Source organism: Hylaeus anthracinus, unplaced genomic scaffold (assembly GCF_026225885.1).
Source record: "Hylaeus anthracinus isolate JK02 unplaced genomic scaffold, UHH_iyHylAnth1.0_haploid 12000, whole genome shotgun sequence".
NCBI lineage: Eukaryota > Metazoa > Arthropoda > Insecta > Hymenoptera > Colletidae > Hylaeus > Hylaeus anthracinus.
Window position 1 is genome coordinate 4,302,609 of NW_026534347.1, and position 19,643 is coordinate 4,322,251.

General features: G+C 40.7%; 1 protein-coding gene across 2 annotated transcripts in view; it reads right to left on the reverse strand.

Annotated features, from left to right (window-relative positions):
* Positions 1-19,643, reverse strand: part of LOC128890073 (semaphorin-2A) — a 311,724-nt gene that overhangs the window by 42,094 nt on the left and 249,987 nt on the right. For both annotated transcript variants that reach the window (XM_054148268.1, XM_054148267.1), the window contains exon 3: positions 12,497-12,548. In XM_054148268.1, the coding sequence (XP_054004243.1) occupies positions 12,497-12,548 (52 nt within the window). The remainder of the gene's footprint in view (positions 1-12,496; positions 12,549-19,643) is intronic.

The window sequence follows — 19,643 nt, forward strand, 5'->3', positions numbered from 1 at the left end:
ATCGCGGAGGAGGCGGCGCAAAACGAAGAACAAACAGAGACGAGGAGGTTGGCTCGAGTGAAACACAGACGAAGGGAATAGAAAGAGCAACTTGGACCGGAACTCCCCAGACGCGCAAACTGCCAGCTAACACGGAGGATCGAGACAGAGACAGACACGGTTGACAGTTACTTCTTCGGATAATAGAACCGTTTCGTAGGCTCCAATTACCACCGTCGTTGAGCAACATCTAGCACGAGCTGCCTAGTCGACGCCCGCGAGGATTCTCCGTTTACAATTTCGGTGTTTGCTCGTCGAACGTGAGGGAGGGGTCCGCCACAGACTTGGTCTTTGCAGAGATTTCACCTTCGTAAGCTTCTGTTTCCGCTTCGGTATTGTTCTCTCCCTATTTTCCACCTCTATTTCTTTCTAATCAGTGGGAATACCGCATACGTATAGTCTGATAACTTTGAAAAGATCCTTGAAATGGGAAAACCCTGGTCTAGGAACTGTTGTGAGACCTCCTTAGGATTTGGTATACATTTCCTCGATGAAGGAATTTTCAGGACGTTCCAATTTAAATCCTAGAATCCTAGGTACCTTGTTAACAGGCTTTGTTGATTCCATTATCTACCTACGAAAACCTATTAATTTTGATATTGTTATCTACTGCGCAAATGTTTTGATGTATTATGAGTTCTGTTAAATTCTTGAGATTAAAGATTTCGATGAATATGCTTAAGAATTTTCATAAACTATTTAGTTTTAGTTTCATGTGAATATTGACTCACGTGAGATATTACGGTTAATCAAAAATGTTACAGTTTGTAATATTGAAAGAAGTGGAGATGGTGGAAAATTTATGTTTCATCAGTGTCTAGTGTTAAAAACTGGCTTGAAGTCGACTTGTTGCTTGAAACACCTTCGATGGTAGTTCTAGGCGTTAGAGCACCTGGCACCTCAAATATTTGGGAACTGTCTTTCAGATGTCTACCCAACTCGTCTCGTGACATGTCTCAGCACCCGCCATACTGTGTAGCTACCCCGTCGCTCAATGTCTAGTGTCTCGCTTTCTCCATTCCTCCATCAAATATAGAGGTATCTAACGATACCGTGAGTTTGGATCCTCCAATATCAAAAATTTACACAAAGTTTATTATTCCTAGGATATTGACTCTTGCCATTCTATCATCTTTGACACTTCGTCATTTATCTTCCGCCGTTGTCGTGGTGTTAAAAGTAGAGTAAGTCAAGATATAATGAATGCGAAGAACGCACAAACTCCTGGAAGTTTCTCTTCGATTTACAACGGAAAAGGGGGTGTAACGTGCCGTCGTCCGCGGTGGGAAAGTCGGGATCGTAAGACCCCCACACCCCCGAAGAAATTCATTTTGTCGAAACGCGAAGTCGCGAGAGGCGGAAACGAGAAATCAGGGAAATGGGAACTGTAAACAAGTTCGGTGGGAAAAAGAACGAAGGCGTGATAAGGAGGATTCCGGGAAGGGTACCGTAAGAATTTTTCATCGCAACTTCCGTGGAATTTTGTTGTCTTTTCTCTTTCGCTGTGCACCCCGTTGCTTCCAGCTTCGGTGTGATTATCCGAAGAACGGATTTAAAACTGCGTTAGCGCGAGCTCTCGGAGCGCCATCGTAATCCATTTATTTACAAGTTCGCGAGACGTACCGTCGTCGTGTGTCTAAATACGCGGAAAGTAGGAGTGAAGAAAAGAAGTTTGTGAAAGTACCTGTAAAATATTACTTCTGCATCAACGTACAACGCGACGATGGACAATTTTCACAAATATAATGATAATAATATCTGCGTAGTTCCTTTAGAACGTGAACAAAGAATGCGGCTCTTCGGCGTTGATTATGATTATATAAACGGTGTTCTAGAAGCAGAAAGCTAAACTTTGGGAGCATATTTTCTGCTTAAAAGTGAAATACAGAAAGTTTTTGCAAAACTTGTACAAATTTTAATTAATTACTTTACTAATTCTGTACATTGTTAGTCTCTGAGTTTAATTCTGTAATACGATCAGAATTACAACAGGATTTATAATTTAAAGAATTTCTATGTAAAACTTTCAGATAGAAGTGGAAATTGCATTTTAAAATTTAATTTAAGAGAAAAGTAAGAGGAATATTTCGATTATCGTTATTATCAGTATATTTTGTTTAATAAACTACCCACGAACTTGCCAAAAATGTTTGCAAAACTTAGTTAATTCTAACTGTTTTAAACATACCGTATTATAAACCTGCTATTATAAGCCTGCTATGTCACGCCATGAAAGACTCCCTCTAAAACTTTTAATTAATCTGAATAAAATTGAAGAATATTCCACCCTTTTAATTTTCAGAAACATAATAGAACGTAACGTCGTAAAGTTCACGAGCAAAATGGGGGGTATCCTTTTTACGAATTCCTGGTTGGAGGAACAAGATTGTCACCCGACGGCAGCGAAAGGCCTGTTCTCGACTGTAACGGCTGCCGGCGCAGAAGAGCCACATCAAACTGAAATTTCGCCCTAGTCTTATCCCAAATTCATCGTTGCAATAAACTCCGCGTTACAGCTTGTACACGACTAGTGCCTACCACCCCTGAGCGGTGGGATGCCGGGCCGGGAGCGCGATAGGCGAGGCGAGAAAAGGGAAAGGCGAAATAACGCGACGGCGGTGGGTGTTAGGGATAGAAATTCCGAAGGCAAAGCAGGAGTCTCGAAGTTATACAGAGCGGCCCAGGCGCGAAATGTATATTTAATGCCATCATTCAAGAGAAAGCAACAGACCCGCCCGTTCATATTTCAGTGCTCGACGGAATTGTTTACTACTTCTTCTTCGCCGCCACTCGATACATGCTCCGCTCCACTTATGCACGCTGGAGCGTAAAAAATGTTCAGGTGCCAAGTGTATGTTCAACGGACAATATAACTTTTTCCTTTCAATTCGTTACGTAGCCGTAAAACTTCCGTACGAGGAGGATCGTGAAAGCTTTGATTCCAGAAAGTTTGCTGTACCGCTACCGAGGATCTTCGTGTTGTTTTTCATTTCTTTTCCTCGTACCATGCAAAATATGGAGAATGAAAAGTAGAAGGTACCCCCGTTCAAGATCTCTCAATTTCGCGTCGAGATAACGCTTGGTCCCACATCGTAATAAGGCCAGGGTAAAAATAAAAGAACCTCAATGAGGAGTTTTTAATCATCCTCCGTATTCCCCAGTGGTTGCTCTCTTTGAACCGCCATCTTTCTGGGTCACCACGATACACGCGGCACGGGAGAAGTTATATCTCCAAACTACCATTACTACTTCTTAGAATTGCAGTGAGTGCATTAAACATCGTGCAGCTGTTTCGATCGTTTCCGAAGAGTTCTGTTTGGTGTTGACTCTTACGTCGGAATGTTTTTCTTATAAAGCTTATATTATTGTTGGTATCAATATTATTACAAAATCATGATAAGTTTCTAATGTTCTCAAAAATATTTCGTACACACATCGAAACGTTAACAAAATAAAGAACTTCATAGCATACATACTTCATTATTTGTATTCTAAAAGTCCAATAACGTTTTTTCAACTTCAACTTACTTAATTGATCGCAAAAGGACTGAAAATTTATTCCAATCTTATTATTATATTCATCGAAACTACAGAACCAAAATTTCATCTCGCTCTCCAAGCACCTAACGCACAGCTAAATTAATTTCGCGAAAGGCGCAAGAAACGCGCGTTACGAGAAACGAAACGAATCAAAAACGGAGCGTCAGCGAGCGAAATAAATCCAGCGACTCATTATAACAGCGTTTCCCTGGCATAAAAGACGCATAAATTTCCCCGGGCGAGCCCAATACAATCCAGAGAGCCGACTAGCGGAACCACTCTTAGCCGCAGCATCAGCAAACTGAAAGCAGGCGAAGCGGTATCTCATCCGCGGCTTTACAGCCGTGTAAATCCCACGGAGGGGTTTCTTAATACTTTACTGCCGTCATGTAAACGTAAAACAGCCCCCGCCGTCCAATCTCCCGGAGTTGCATTCGTCGCTGGAGTTCGAGCTGATGCGATGCGGTTACTCGAAGGCGTAGGTGGTATCCGCCCGGTATCGCGGATCTTGATCTCGTTCCGGATTGGACGTTGTTTTATTGGGCGCATCGGTGTTTTATAGATTCCGATTTTCCACCAGCCCGCTGAAACCACTCGAGCTTCTCTCTTCGGTTCGACCTTTTGCCCTATTCCCCGCGAAAACCCTTCCTTCCATCGGATCCGTACCCCGCTCAGCCAGCAGTGGCCAGAGCATCGGGATCTCCTGGCTTCGTTTCCGGATCAACGACGAACGACTTTTCTTCATCGAGCGATCCGATCGATACATACCGATCGCTCTCCTTTATCGTCGACCAGGAATCCTTCCTCATTTGGATCTCTGCTCTTGTCTTCGGGCATTTTGAAAGGTCAACGTTGGATAAACGATAGATACTATATTGACCTATTCTTCGGGACGATGCATGTCTTTAGAGTTGATGATAAGAGATACAGAGATTTCGGGCTTGTGATCCGTGATGTTTTTACCTTCAGGACTATACACAATGTCGATTTGGATTCTTTTTTGGAGTGGGAGGCACTGACAATATTTTACGGAGATTACTTTGTAGTATGGTCATTTTTTCCTTATTAACTTATTTTTCCTTTTTCTTTTGTTCTTCTTTGCAGTAATTCGTGACTCAAGTATACACTTATCCCTTGAATAAACGCGATCAATTTGAACTACGACACATCTCGTAGATGCCAATGAATAGGTAGAGTTACGAAATATCCAAGTGTTACCAACTACGAGTGAAAACATTTAGAGAGGATCTCACCTCGCCAACTTAACCGAAAGCTGCCCCTGCAATTACCGGAGTATCAATCTCAGCCTCCACCCTTAATATTTCCCCGAGCACGCCCACGATCCTCGATACTCTAATTCGATTTGGAATTTACGAGGTTACAGTTCTTGTGCACGAAAATTTCATGGTAACGATGATTTGTTCGTCGTGTTTTCGCGAGAGCGGCGTCAAGGCTTCTGCAACATGTACGAGCCCAAAGGGCCATCCCCAGTCGTCTATTCAAACCACGTACTATAACTCGCGCGGAACGTATGGGGCGCAGGGGTCCCTTAGGGCAGACGTACGGACTCGAAACTTTTCTTCCCCTTATGAAATTGTAACGCGGCGTCGGATTAGCATGGGCCCATTGTCTCCAACGCGGGGGGAGAAATGCACACCGTTGCGTGACGCGTCCGCAGGTCACCGCGATGCTATCGAATCGATCTGCGAGCGAAATGGATGGAACAAAGCTGTATTACTCGAGTCTATTTTTGGCCTAGGTTCAACTTAAATCGACAAAAGTAACGGAACCAGCAACTGTTCACTTTTTCCGATTCTGTTGGATCCGAACGTTTCATTATGAAAATGGTCAGGGAGCAGAGAATGTATCGGTGAAGTAATTTCGACGTACGTCGTCGTAGATATTCGAGGATTGAAATTGATGAAATTTCTGTCGTTGATGAGGACTTATGATAGCCGTGATTTAACTAATATATAAATAAAATTTAGTGACTATCCTTTCTATTAAATTCGTTTGAAGAGATTTTTCCCTTTTATTGATATTAAATTCAAATATCGCGAAGGAAATAAAATAGAAACACCTGAAATATCTCAACAGTAAGAACCCAAAGTGAAGGGAAAAATTTTGATATACAATAAATTAAAAATAACGATGTAACATATGCTGTACTTTATACTTAACAATCCTTAAATATTCTATCCTTCGTCCCAAAGCAATATATCAAAGGGACACACTGAAAATTCAACGATGTTCAACGTACGCAAAGAAATTATTCATTTTATTGCTACAATTGGCTCATCGCTCTACACAAAGAAAAAAGTCAAAGTACTTTACAGTTACCAATCTTCAATTATTCTGTTCTTCGTCCCAGGCGATATATCAAAGGGACAAAGAGAGACGCGAAGTATCCTAATATTAGCGTTACTCACCGTGAAACGAGTCGTTTCGTATTCGTCGAACCGTTACGAAGAAAAAGAACAGAAGCTTTCAAACTCGAAGCGCAGAAGTGTCTTTGAGCGTATCAATTTCCTGTGGACCACTCAGTGCCGGAAGGCCGTGCCTCTTTGCGGTCTGGTCCCGGGCCGCAATCACTATGCATGTATGTAAAACGCGAAATCGCATCAGGCTGCGCCTGGGCCCGCCTTCTTACGTTTCCCAGGGCCGCGTTTTTTTTATCTTTGCCTCCCTGGTTCACCCCCGCGTAACAGCTCCCCTTTTCCCTCGCCCCGGTTTGTGCGGAACACCCCAGGGGTTTGTTAGAGGGTGGTGGACGGTTCTGCGGCCCGACTGAGCCTGCGCTAACGTTTTACGGCTACGTTACCGCGCCACTACCGCGAGTAAAATCGAAATCCCATTCCCGTTAATTCTCCATGGAATCGAACTCTGCGGTGGCAACACCAGCCTCGCAATGGGATTTCATTGTAACTGCGCCCGGCTGTCGGCCGGCCAACTTTCTGGGAAGTTTTCACGGTCTCAACGATCAGGAAAGGGATAACTACCCTGCGACACGAACTCGTCGCTTATTCGCCAAGCAAAATATAGAAATAAGTGATTATTAACACGTTCGTGGCCGGCAGATGTTTCTGATTAAACATCTGTATTGTTCGAAATCCAGAATATCTTTAATCAAATGTAAGCTTAAAAAGACTAAGAAAAATCATTTTAACTGTGCCATGAATTCTAAAAGGTTAAAAACCTAATTGGCGAAAGGAACGCTCAAATCTGGCGTTTCTTTTTTTATTCGTCACGAGTTATTATTTTGTTACGACGAACATTCCGGACCGAGAAACTTCCCCGCACAGTTGGACGAACCCTTCTCGACGGGACATTTGCATTTATTAATGAGAAAATTGAAATGGGAATGGGAATTGGACGAAGAACCAAATCTCTCGATCGTTCGAAGAAAGGGTTTTAGCGGCGTTCCTTCTGGTTCACCTTCGCGGCCGTCATAATGAGGCAAATTAAAATTCAACTCGAGGCAATTAGCCCTTCGTTTGCTAATCGAGACGAAGATTTTAATGAGATTTTCTTTGTCGATACTGAACACCTAAGGTAAATTTTTCCGAGACAAATTTGCAAGCTGACGATGAGGAAATTAAGTTCATTGTTTCACGAAGAAGAGTTGAAATTGGACAAAATGGCGTAAACGAATACGTTGCGATTCTATTCGATACAACCTACGGGGAATTACTTGGCAGAATAAGAAGAAAAAAAGATGTTGTTTTCTTCATTTCAGACAGATTAGCAAAGAAAAGATTTACTCCAACCATCTTATGTAAACTTTAAGAATTATGACGCAATTTCAAATATTTATAAACTATGAATTTTCATCAAGGAACTTTTAAAGAAGAGGTAACCACTGCCATTTATGGAGCGATTCTGCTCGAAATTTAATGCTGAGATGAAAATATAAAATTGAAATGTAATGTTACATTAAAATTCGTGCAGACCTTTAAACACACTCGTGTTAACCACGCATAAGCTCGTTAAAAAATATCACCAGGGTGGATTGTAAAACTTGTTTTTTCTGTAGAAAACACATTTTTGCAATTTTTGTAACGAGAGTTCATTCCAGACCAAGCGGAAAGTGTTCAATATGTTAATGTTTGGTCGCGACACAATGTTGTCACAGTGAACGGAGTCAAAACCGCGTTATCTCTAATTCTCCATGGAACTAAACTCTGCGGTAACGTTAGCTTCGCGATGGAATTTTATTGGAACCGTTTTACCGGAACCGTTCACGTCGAATGATCTTTGTGTCCTATACGATTTCACATCGTTTCCCGATAAAAGATAAAGTTTTCATTTGTCCGCAATTTGCTTTCGAAAAGAAACACCGAGCTCTGGATCAGTTTGTTCCAAATATTGTCGCAGTATAATCAATCCATAGAATGATATTTCTCCGTTTCCTTCTCTTTCGCGATAAGTACAACAACGTGTATTGAGTTTATAATACGAAAATGATCTCTTCGAAGATTTTGAGATTTGAAATATCTGTAAGTCGTGTATTATACGAAGAAACCACGAATATTAAATTACAAGTCCTGTTAATCTACGTATAATAATTTTAAGATGAGGTCAACATATATTATTTGTTTCTTCAAATTTCTTATATTATTAAATGTAACCTTCAAATAGTCAAATGGTACAATAGACCTAAAATGGTATACTAACAATAAAATACATAAGAAAAGGCTTTTGGATGAATATCTTTTATGCTATTTCACATATAAACAGCACACAACGTCTATATTGACCAAATCATAGTCTACTTATTAAAATATAAAAACTGAGGGTAAGTCTAAAATTTTTGATATACGATACATTGTTTTTTTTTTTTTATTTACAAGATGTAAACGAGTTTCTTACAGCATGCGATCGGCGCGTGAAACATTACTATGGCAAATTTCAAAATGATCTCGAACCACAGAATTACGAGTTGATTGATCCAAGATAAGCGCGCTTGAATGTTTCCGCGTTGCACATGTGCATGCATCATGTAACAGGCTTACGTAAGGCTTATGCAAAATTGAGGAAAGCGCCCAAAAAGCTTCCATTGGCGCTGTTGCGAGCACGACCTCAATTTAGAGCCCTTGACGAGCGTTGAAGAGGGAGAAATTAAATATTTTATACCAGTATTAAATTAACGAGTATGAGAATGAAGTAATACAATTTTTGTTGAGCATCCATCGTATGAATGTTATCTAGAATTCGTTGAATTTTGCAAGATTGTAGATTGAGGACTACTACAGCTTTCTTAAAAAAAATATCGGAATAATTATGTATTTTTGCATCCTAATACGGTAAAAATTTACCTCTTTAAAATGGACACCACTCTAGTCTGAACGAGATTGCAAACAAACAGGATGCATCGTAAAAGAACAATCCAAAAGGGAAAAAAATAAAATCGATATTGGTGTAACAACAAGAATTGTTTGAAACTGGTGTCGAAACCGATACTGCAAACATAAAGAGGTTAAACAATTCAGGCTTCGCCATTTCACGGTACACTGAATATCAAACTTGTACACCGTCGACGTGTAAATTCACTGTTGAAATTCTTTCACGACCAATGATGAACTCGGGTGCAATTCTAAAGTAATATTCTTCGTTCGGCGAGTAATCGAAGCAGGAAGTTCGCGATAGCCGTCACAGAAGAAATTCGACACGCGAATTTTTCACACGCCTCAATTTACGATTCGCAAGCCATGGCCGTTGATAATCATCAAAGAAAAAAAAGGCCTCGCTGGAAACACGATCCGTTTTGCCTGGATCCGGGCGAAAGAATGAAACTCGAGCGTCACCCTTTTGCCAGCTCCAAGCTCAGTCCGTCCAGTGATCGCGTTGTTCTGCGCTTTTAAATTATGTTTCGCGTCCTCACAATCGTCGCATCTGGCCGGATCGGCAGCGAGGCCAGACCACGATCTCCCGTCTCGCTCTCCGTCGCATTTCTCCCCCCCGCCCCTTTTATTTGGGGTGGTTTTCGGTTTCGCGACAGGTGGCACGGGCAACGATACGTTGGCGGAATAATTGCATTTTCGAATTGTCGTTTCCTCCCTCTATGGCGGAGCGTCGTTTCACCGTTCTTTGTGCCACGACCATAGAGAGCGTATCGAAAAAGAGCATTTTTTTTTCTTCGCGTCGAAACTTTCCCTCAGGGGAATCCCGGGTGGAATTCAATGGCCGATTTCAATGGACTGTGGAAGGTAAAGATACGTGAAAAGCTACCCTTTCGATGTACGGCCGATACCTCGAAAATTGTTTTCTCTGGCCTCGCTCTTTTTCACTCGCTCTGTCCCTTGTTTCGTTCGTTGCACGGTTTGGAGAACCTGAAGGCCGTTTGAAAATGTTTGCCGCGCGTGTGTCGCGCAGTTCAAGTGTAACACGCCATTCAATTTATTGGCTGCAATCCACTCAAAATTTAATAACGTTCCCGCGCGCTCGTTATCCCCGTTTGTCATCAATAACTGCGGCTCTTCTTGTTTCGACGTACACAAATACTTCTCCATTTGAACGTTTCGCGTTGGAAACGCCGCCCTTACTCTGGCGTACTTTCGCGCGCAACAGCGACGTGTCGCAATCATTTTTTTTTTTTTTTCGTCCCGCCGTTTTTTCCATCAACTCGACGAACCTCGTCAATCATTTAGAAAAAGTCATTCTCGTGTTTCGAAATTGACGAGATTTAACCGTAATATTTTGGTGCGAAACGCTAGCACTCTCGACACTCGATCGTGGACAATCAACTACGTAGTCGTTTAAAAACGCGTACAAATGAATTGCGCGATGAAGTGCCACTAGTCGTCGCGTGATTTCGCTCGTTGTGCTGGATGCTGCGAGAGTAGCAAAATTACGTGACTTGAAAATTGATTTTCAGGGAAAATTTACATCTTCGATAATCATTTTTAAAACTATTCATACGTCCCAAATGAGGTATATTGAGCCTACAAGTACCCAATTCTGGTACTCAAGGCAGCATCGCGACGAAATTAGAGACAAAAGATACTCCGTCGCGCTATGATACAAATCGAAAGTCAGGCTCGTTGGCCGTTCGAGATAACCCATTATCGAACCCGTCCCGATCGTGGACAAAAGGAGCGGCAGAAACGAAGGCGACGGAAGAAGTGGCGGAATGAAGGTTAATAGCAATTTCGATCGAGGCGTTTCGAGTAACGGCAGAACGAAGACAAAAGGACGAACGTCGCGACGCTCCAGAGATCGGATTTCGGTCTTCGTAAAAACCATTGCAGCGGACCGAAAGGAAGTGGCATTCAGCTGGCCATCTCGAGCTCTCTCTACGATCGCTCGAGAGGGTTAAAAAGCAATTTTCCTTTTCCGACAGTCCCAACAATCGGACTGAAGTTGACCACCGGCACGCTAACGTCGGTGTCGCCGACGTCGGCTTCGACAAAGCAATTCCAATTTAATCTAAACGAATGAACCCACCGTATTCCGGTGGTAACGACCGCCGTTTCGCTGCGCTTTGCGTCGCTGAATAGAAAGCACACCTGTGCGCGTGCAAAAATTTAACGAGATGCAGATCGGTGCAGGAGGAACAACGGAGAGGGACGGATAAAGAGGATTACGGACGTAGCGTTGATGGAACTACTTCTCGAGGCAATTCGTAATTAGTCATTAGCGAATGAATCGGTTATTTTAATTGCATGAGAATCTTTCTCTCTTGTATCGCGTATGACACATTGCAAACAAATATTGCAGTATTATTTGAAAAGTGGTAGTATTATTAATATTTGAAAATTTATCTAGAGCTTTATATCGAAGGATTAAATTATAAATATAATGTAATTTAAGTATAATACTTGTTTTGAATGCGATGTTAATACGATTTAATTAGGACAATATAATCTTTCCAAGAATGTGATCGATGCTGTACAATGATCCTTTTTTGTTAACAAGAAATGCTCTCTGAAACCCATTCCTTTTAATCGTTAAAGGAGTAAGAGCGAAATAGCGGAATATTCAATCGATCTATATTTTGGCCATTACTATTTCATTTACTTCAAAGCGGCAGACCTACCAATCGATCTCCTCATTCAAAAAACACACGGAACACGAAACACATTAGTCGAATGCGACAAAGCTTTCTTCCATCGGCCCTTCCAGTGCCTCGCGTGTGAATTAAAAGGCAGACCTCGAAATATCAAAATTCTCTTTCGTGTCGCGGATGTGAACACCACGCTCTTAAAAGGCTCCGTGAAACGTCACGGAATTTTCACCGCGCGAGTCCATTTTCACTGGCGTGCATTAAGCTCGGCGTCGATTGTTCGATACGGCGCACAGACGCGCCAGTGTATCCAGTCGAAATGAAAGAAAAAGCCGGATGAAAGAGTGCGTGGAAAAATCGGGGCACGCACTGTTCCTCTACAATGGTTCGCTTAGCATCGGAGAGTCGTCAGCTGTCGCGATGATGTAGGCGACGTTCCGGTCGACGTGATTGACAGTTTTATGGGGAACACCGAAGACCGTTTTCGGATTTACGAGCGGGACCGCGTTTCATCGTCGAACGAGACCCGGGGTCAAGCGTTACGCGACGTTTGATGCTAATCGAAGCGTGATGCTGCGACAGAAGGTGGTTTCAGGACTGTGCCATTGCACGAGTTCTAGCTGCGGAAGAAAAGCTATCGACTTTGCAGGATTAAACGGAAACCGCGTTGAGCAGTTGCAAGGTTCTAAATGAAGATTTATCTTTTAAAGCTATTTTAAAATCTATCTTAAAATTTACTATTCAATACCACATTAGTTTTCTTTTCTGTACTAGTATTTGCTGAACTAGTATCCGTAACTAAATTTCTTGACACTAAACCTGCCACAGATGGTCAAATGATCGTTTTTAAATTTTTATATAGTTTTTAATTTGAGTATTAGTTTCAGGATTAATTAATACAAAAAGAACACTCACCTCGCAGTTCGAGTGACTGATGTTGCTCAGATTCAGCCTGAACACCTTGTCCCTGTAACAGAAAATATAGAAAAACGTCAAGTGTTGTTGCAACAATTCGTACAGTACACGGCGATAATCGAATGCTCGAGATGTAAATGCCTCTCGCGTACGTCTACGAGATATATTACTCGGCTGCCTCGACTCTACCTTATCTACACACTGTTATATATGGTTGTGCACGCGAACGTGGCACTTTGCTTACGGCGTTCTGCCCTTGGAAACTGCTCGCGAACAGCACGGAATTTCTATGAGCATCGAAGGGGAAGAGAACCTTTATCCTCCCGTGCGCATTTTCAACTGTCACTCTCTTTTTCGATACAGCTCGAACTTTCTTCGTTTCCATTCTGCTTTTATCGGGACATCCTCCTTTGAAGCAGAATCCTCCAACTTGTTCGGGAATATCCGACGAAAAGGTACAGGATGAGGTACGTAGTATAATCATCTTGGATAGCTTGTAAATGATACGCTCTATGAAGAATTCTTGTATTCAATAGTATGAAATTATAATTACTACTAGGTCAGCCACTATCGATGCATACAGTCTCCAACGCAAGTAGAAATAGCGCGTAATGGTCAGACACGGCATGTACAACTCATTTGCATAGGTGCCCGAGAAATTTTAACATTATATCACTATAACACTATTTAATCTAAGATTAGATAGTGTCATAAAATCCTTGAGGCGTCAAAAGACACCTCATGGTAGAAATAGGTATAGTATATCTGTATTTCATATATTGAAACAGGTAGGGAAAAAGTTCCACTAAATTAATTTTATAAGTATTCTAGAAAATGTTGAAAAGTAAATTGGGAAAAATGGACATAGCTAAATAGTAATTTTAAATGAAAATTTCAAAAAGTGTCTTTTAAAACCTTTGCTAGAAATCCTATTAAAAATTGATATCTTCAAAAACAAAGATTCAGAAGAAACAATTTCATTGTACGTTTCCCACTTACATTTGCGCGAGGAATCACCCCGCACTCGATTGCACGACCTCTCACCGACGTCGTACATACGTAAGACCGTGCGATAAAAACGAAGGTAACGAGAACCTCCGTGGAATTTTCTTTCCGATTCAGCGACTACGATTCGCCTTCGAAATTTCACGGGTACTAACCCATGTGTTTATCTCGATTCAACGATGCGTTTTCGAGATCTTTTCGCAACGAACAAGAATCTAGGACGAACGTCGAACGGGTTCAATTGCACAGCACTCCCAGGTATCTTTAATTTTCCACCAAGCCTCCGGATCTCGTTCGCGCAGATTCCGCGAATTTTTCAAAAACACGGAACTACTCGACGAGTGACCCAGAAACCGGAAACTGGAAAGAGCCGAGATTTTTCCAAGTCCGACCTCCTCGTTCGCGGGGGCATACGTGCTATTGTTTCATCCCTCGGTGAAAATGATTAGACAGATTCCTAACCAGGGCTCCACTAATTGGCAAGAATCTCGAGTAACGAGGCTCGAGAAGGATGATCTCGATTTCTTCGCTAACTGTGGCATCAAGCATCTGGCGATTAGGCTGGAATCCTGGCTAGTTACATTCGAATCCTCTATAAGTCTCTTGCGGAAAAAAGCAGCATTTCCAAGTACACTCGTAGGTAAACATAGAATTGTTCTGGTAAATAAAATCATGATACTTCTATATTGGTAGAAGCAGAGTAAAAGTTTTCTTGCGTTAATAATATCAATACAAATTTAATGTCAGCATATTACCAGTTTGATAGACGAATGCGATGACTCGAAAATAAAGAAATCTCTAAAATCGACAATTTTGAATTAACCTACCTCCAAAGTATTCCAATTAGAATCATTAGGCGTTAAAAAATTAAATTCGTATAATATTATATAGTAATGAAAAATACAAAAAGATCACACACAAAACGGATACAGCACATCCAGCTTCCATGACTGATTTTGTATAATTGATCCTTACTAATCTGTCATCATACTTTGCTATATATGGTATGCACTATCTATGCACAAATAACACGTCAACTAATTACACGAAATAAACTCGAAAAATTGAAAGCAAAAGTGCAAGTCGACAGGGATCAAACGAAACTTGTGCACGTAACGCCAGTCATGGTCGGTCGTAAATCGAATTTACCCAGTTTTGAAGCGTTTCGCAACATTAGCGCCGAAGCGGCGCATTGCTTTGTTCCGATAACCATTCGTCATTGGCCTTCGATGGAAGTGCGCAGTAGTATGAAATCCGTGGGTAGCGCGAAAAAAGAAGAAAACAGGGAAACCCAGTTCCTTCACCCTTCGAGGTTTCCTTCCTCATTCATCCTGCGCACGCCGCCGTGAAAAAGTAAATAGCGACGCGGAAAAACAAATCCGTACTTTGGAATCCAGCCGCGTCGAGTTAGTTCTCGCTCTGGAGAACTTTCCCGAGGGCTGAGCAGGTGGATGGATGGGACGGGCGAGCGTTGTACGTGCGAGCTCGTCGCTCGAGACAAAACGGGAAGGAAAAATTTTGTACGAAAGCAATTTGTAGGGGTGATCGATGGCGGCGGGAGCGTGAGCGTGAAGTCATCGTGTTTTCGATTTAAAAAAAAAGCGCCCAGTCAGCTTCGAAATAGTTCGCACCCAGGGGACGATCTCTTACGAGGATTCCAGCGCGATTTTTACGTTTCTCTTTTTCTTTCGTTTTCCAATTTTTGACGGCTTCTGACACCAGTCACTTGCACGAATTTTATAACGCCCGTAGGCGTCAAAGATAGTTGTACTTCGTGGAAGCGGTATAAAGAGTTTCTCAAAATTGAAAGGAGTGGAAACACTCCTGTTTAACACGATTTTTATGAAAAATGTCAGAATATATCTTTTGAAATTTTCATTGCAAATTATTTTCTAAGTTTTATCATATATTTTCGATTGACTTTTTAGCTTTTTCTGTAATGAAATTAATTTAACTCTACCTTTTCTCCGCCATCACCTTCTAGATTCTAAAAAACGATACAAGGTTCCGAATCATTTGAAAGAATAGAGATTTAAGAAATAATTTTCAGTCGAAAAACCTTACCGCTATTTTAAAATGTACCATTTTACAATTTCTAAAAAATTACACAATTAACAACTTGTTCATGGACTAATAATGACAGTAACGATTCGAAATTCAAGGAAATCAAACATAGATACAAATTTTCGCTTTGCATTTGACACTCAAATTGTCACGTAAAATCCAGTGACGACTGGGAATCACCTTTCGAATTCAAAAGGTTACGTTCGACCTTCTGCAAATCGCAGCTTCGTCGAGTAATCCTGATTTCTTGGTGAAATCGATTTAGCCGCAGGAAATCGACTCGACGAACCGAGCAAATCGACGAGCACGAAATGTACTTTATATTTTGCAACACAAATCCTATACGAACGATTATCCTTCTTTAATTAAGAATAAAATACACCACGTTTTCAATTATATTTGAAGGATTGCTGGATGGATTTTGCCGTTTATCACGTATGATCGCGCACGAGGCTCAGCGAAATCGATTTTCGTTAATTAATCCCTCGCGGATTGAATGTTTTTCACTTTACCGGGCAAAAATAATCAACAAATTAAGCGCAGTTTGAGACTAAACTTTATTTTATTTATATTTATTTATCAATTTAAACAGCTGATAAATTACACAATTTAAGTAAAAGTAACATATACAATATATAAAACTTAAAATAAGGAATATTTGTCTCTATCTTTATCGACGAAGAAATAATTAAATAAAACCTTAGTCTTTATCATCTTTAATTATTCGATATTCATCATCAAGTCTCTTTCCTTAAATTTTTTTTGTTCATTTCTCTTTATATATTTTTATTTTTATTTTCAATTACTTTATCAAAAAACTATTTTCCCTGAAACGTCTTCATTTGATTATGATCTTTTCTTTTAATCACGTTAAATGATATTGAACATTATAACTCAAAAAGTATCGTTACGGATTCGTTTCCACTAATTTGCATACTATTCCTTTTCCTCGAGGTATTAACCTTTTCCTTCGTTTGCCATTTCAGAAGAGAAATATTTTAATATCTCGCTAAAGCGATTATCGCGAGGTCTGGCCCAGTAGAACAATACGCGTTTATCGATTTCAAACGGCCATGCTGTATTATGCCGTATCAATTGCTAAAACGGTCAGCTTCGGTCATGCATGAAATCTAATCACATCCGTCGGATTCCGATTGATTCGCTAAATGCGTTTACCGTGTTTCCAGAATCGCGCCGTACCGCCGCCCGTTTAATTATGTAAAACATAATGGCGTCGTTTACCGTTATATTTCGACAGAGTCAATTTTATGCCAGCATCCGAGGCTCGCTTCAATTTCCAAAAGGTTTACCGCAGAATAATTATTATTTTACTGTTTCTGGTTGTATTTATAACATCGCGTATTAAAATATAAAACGAACCGTGACACTGTTCGATAAAAAATCAGTTGAACTCTATTAATTATACTGAAACGTAACTTGCAAATCAAATGACGAAGGAAATTTTAAGCTGATCGAGTGAAACACCACCTGAAAATGCAACCGGGTCTACTCCAGGCCTAACCTACAAAAGCTTCGATACGACCGGCCGATAAGCTGCAGAAATAATGCAATCGTAGCCTCAAAGTGACTGGAATAAAGCGCATAATAACTTTCACTTGGAATTAATCTATAAAGAAAAAACGCTAATTATTTAATTGATCATATTACCACCACTAGTTGGCGATAAGGTCTGGCAACTACACGTGAAAACGAAAAGATAAAATGAAGTTGTAAAAATTCCCTCCTTAGCGTCACGGAATACGAATAAAGAGTTTCCAAGAGCCGCCGCTGCCATTATGGAGATTCATAATCAACGTAAAAAAGACTAAGGGGAATGGGCACTGAAAGTACCGCAAGAACAAACTAATCTACGCGATGCATAGAGTGCATTAACACCGAGCTACGCCCACATTCTATTACCGCGACGTTCGTGTTTATTACCAAGATCAACCCTAATCGATGCAGTCCTTTTACAGCACCCCGCTATCGGCAGCGGCCGATAGCATGTTCCCGCGACGTATCGCGGTAATTCTGCACACTTTTCACTTAGAAACGTAGTGAACGCTCGTTGCTTTCGCGAATTCTTATCCCGCGTCGATCGATATGCACAAGGAAACGCACCCAAACCTACCGAGTAGAATATAATCCAGAGGGTCGGAGAAGCGAAATAAAAGCGAACGGGTCCGTGAAAAAATAACGAATCGTCGCGGAGGGGAAGCAAAGAAAGAACGAGGGCACGAGGAACCCTCGTAGATCGCGATTTTCACCAAATCAGGGAAATTGCGTTCCATTTCAACGGAACGGTATCAAGTCATGCCATGCGATATTGCCGATATTTGGACGATTAAAGTTGATCCAGCGAATCCAAGCGATAACCAGTTAGTGGCAAAGGCGTATAAATGTTCTCCAGTTCACTAGGTCATTTTAGATTAGGATATCCCACTCTACCTAACTCTTAAATCTGAAATATTTCGCGTGTTTTTTGTGATAGGAAAAACTGTCAGTGGGAAACATGGTGGTGGTCTTGATGCAGGTTCAGCATCCTGACCAAAAAAAAGCAATAGTGGATAGGGGCAATATTGGATTCACTTATTTGTATCTACGATAGTTTAGGTATTACTGCTCTGTAACAGTTTAGTTGTCTCAGCCTGTATATATTTGCGTTTTGTCGATTAGGTATAATTTAATGTTATATGATCAAACAGAAATTAATCGAAAGAAATGAAACTAGTACAAACGTTTATCTACGTAAAAATGTTATGAAGCATTAATTTAGTCCACGTTTGCAATCATCCCTTAAGGTTTCAGACACCTGTTGCCGAACATCCTGTACATTTATTTTATTCACGAGAGTAATCGTATACGGCATCATGTTTCACGCTTTCTTTAATATTTATTGGCGAGATGTTGATATCATTCACCTTGAAGCTATTACTATAGATTGAGTTGACATAGTCTTTAAGAAATTATTGAAACTTCAAATGACACGCAGCAGAACCTAATTCCTGTTCGATAAAAATGATAAAAAGAATAATTAAATATATTGCATGATGTAAAAGTCTGAGCAGTTAATATTTGTTGAATATTATATCGTGAAAAAATGATACTACGTTCGTTTAGAAAGATAAGACAAATAAATTTAAATTAAGGTTGTTGAGTATTTCTTGACAAATCGTCGATATTTATTAGATTTGGTCTAAAGGTAAACGAGGTTAAATTTAGCATAGACGGTGCATTAATTTGAATGAGTCTTGGAATCTCGCTAATTACTGGATTCACTTATAAAATTATGCTATCGGTTCAGACGTGATTATTTTACTATTTAATAAGACTACGACTGTCTTCTTGTATAAGTCACTTTGGAAGATTGATTATGCCTTAACGTTTTGAAAAAGACAGTTGGGCAATTTGGTCAAAATCGTGATAAGCATCTTAGACAAAATGTTAACTATGCTTCAGTAGTTTATAAATATAATGTAGATCTTTCTAAAATATATCTCAACATTAACTTTGTCAAAAAGAAATGTTCCTATTCCGTCATTTTCGACCACTTATCCAAACGAAAAGACACACTAGCGTATACAGGCTTACTAGTAAGAACTACTACTCAAGCATACTAATGTAAATTACAAATTGAACACAGTAGCTCATACACCTCCCAAGGTTTGCGATCACTGTTCCATGTGGATCTCAAAAGATTTCCATGTCACAGCACTATTCGAGAAGACGAGAGAGTCTATTCAGACTCGGTATCAGCGAACTAGTTATTTTTCCTCCGCAGCACTCCAACGATTCTCTCGGACTGATAATTGGAAGCGTTCAATTAGCGTGCCTTAATTGTGGAGCGAATCGAAATGCGGCTGCCGATTCTCGAACTACAATTAATGGGTATCACCTTTCTAATTAACGAGGAACGATGCTCGCACGTAGTATCGATCCCCCTCCGTTGATACCCGGGGAAAAAGGGATCATAAAAGTAAGGGAGAGGGGTTAGAATCGAGACGGGATATGGTTAGAAACACGTATACCCCTCTACCATGCGACCAGCGCAATTCGCGCGGATGTGAAAGCGTGATCG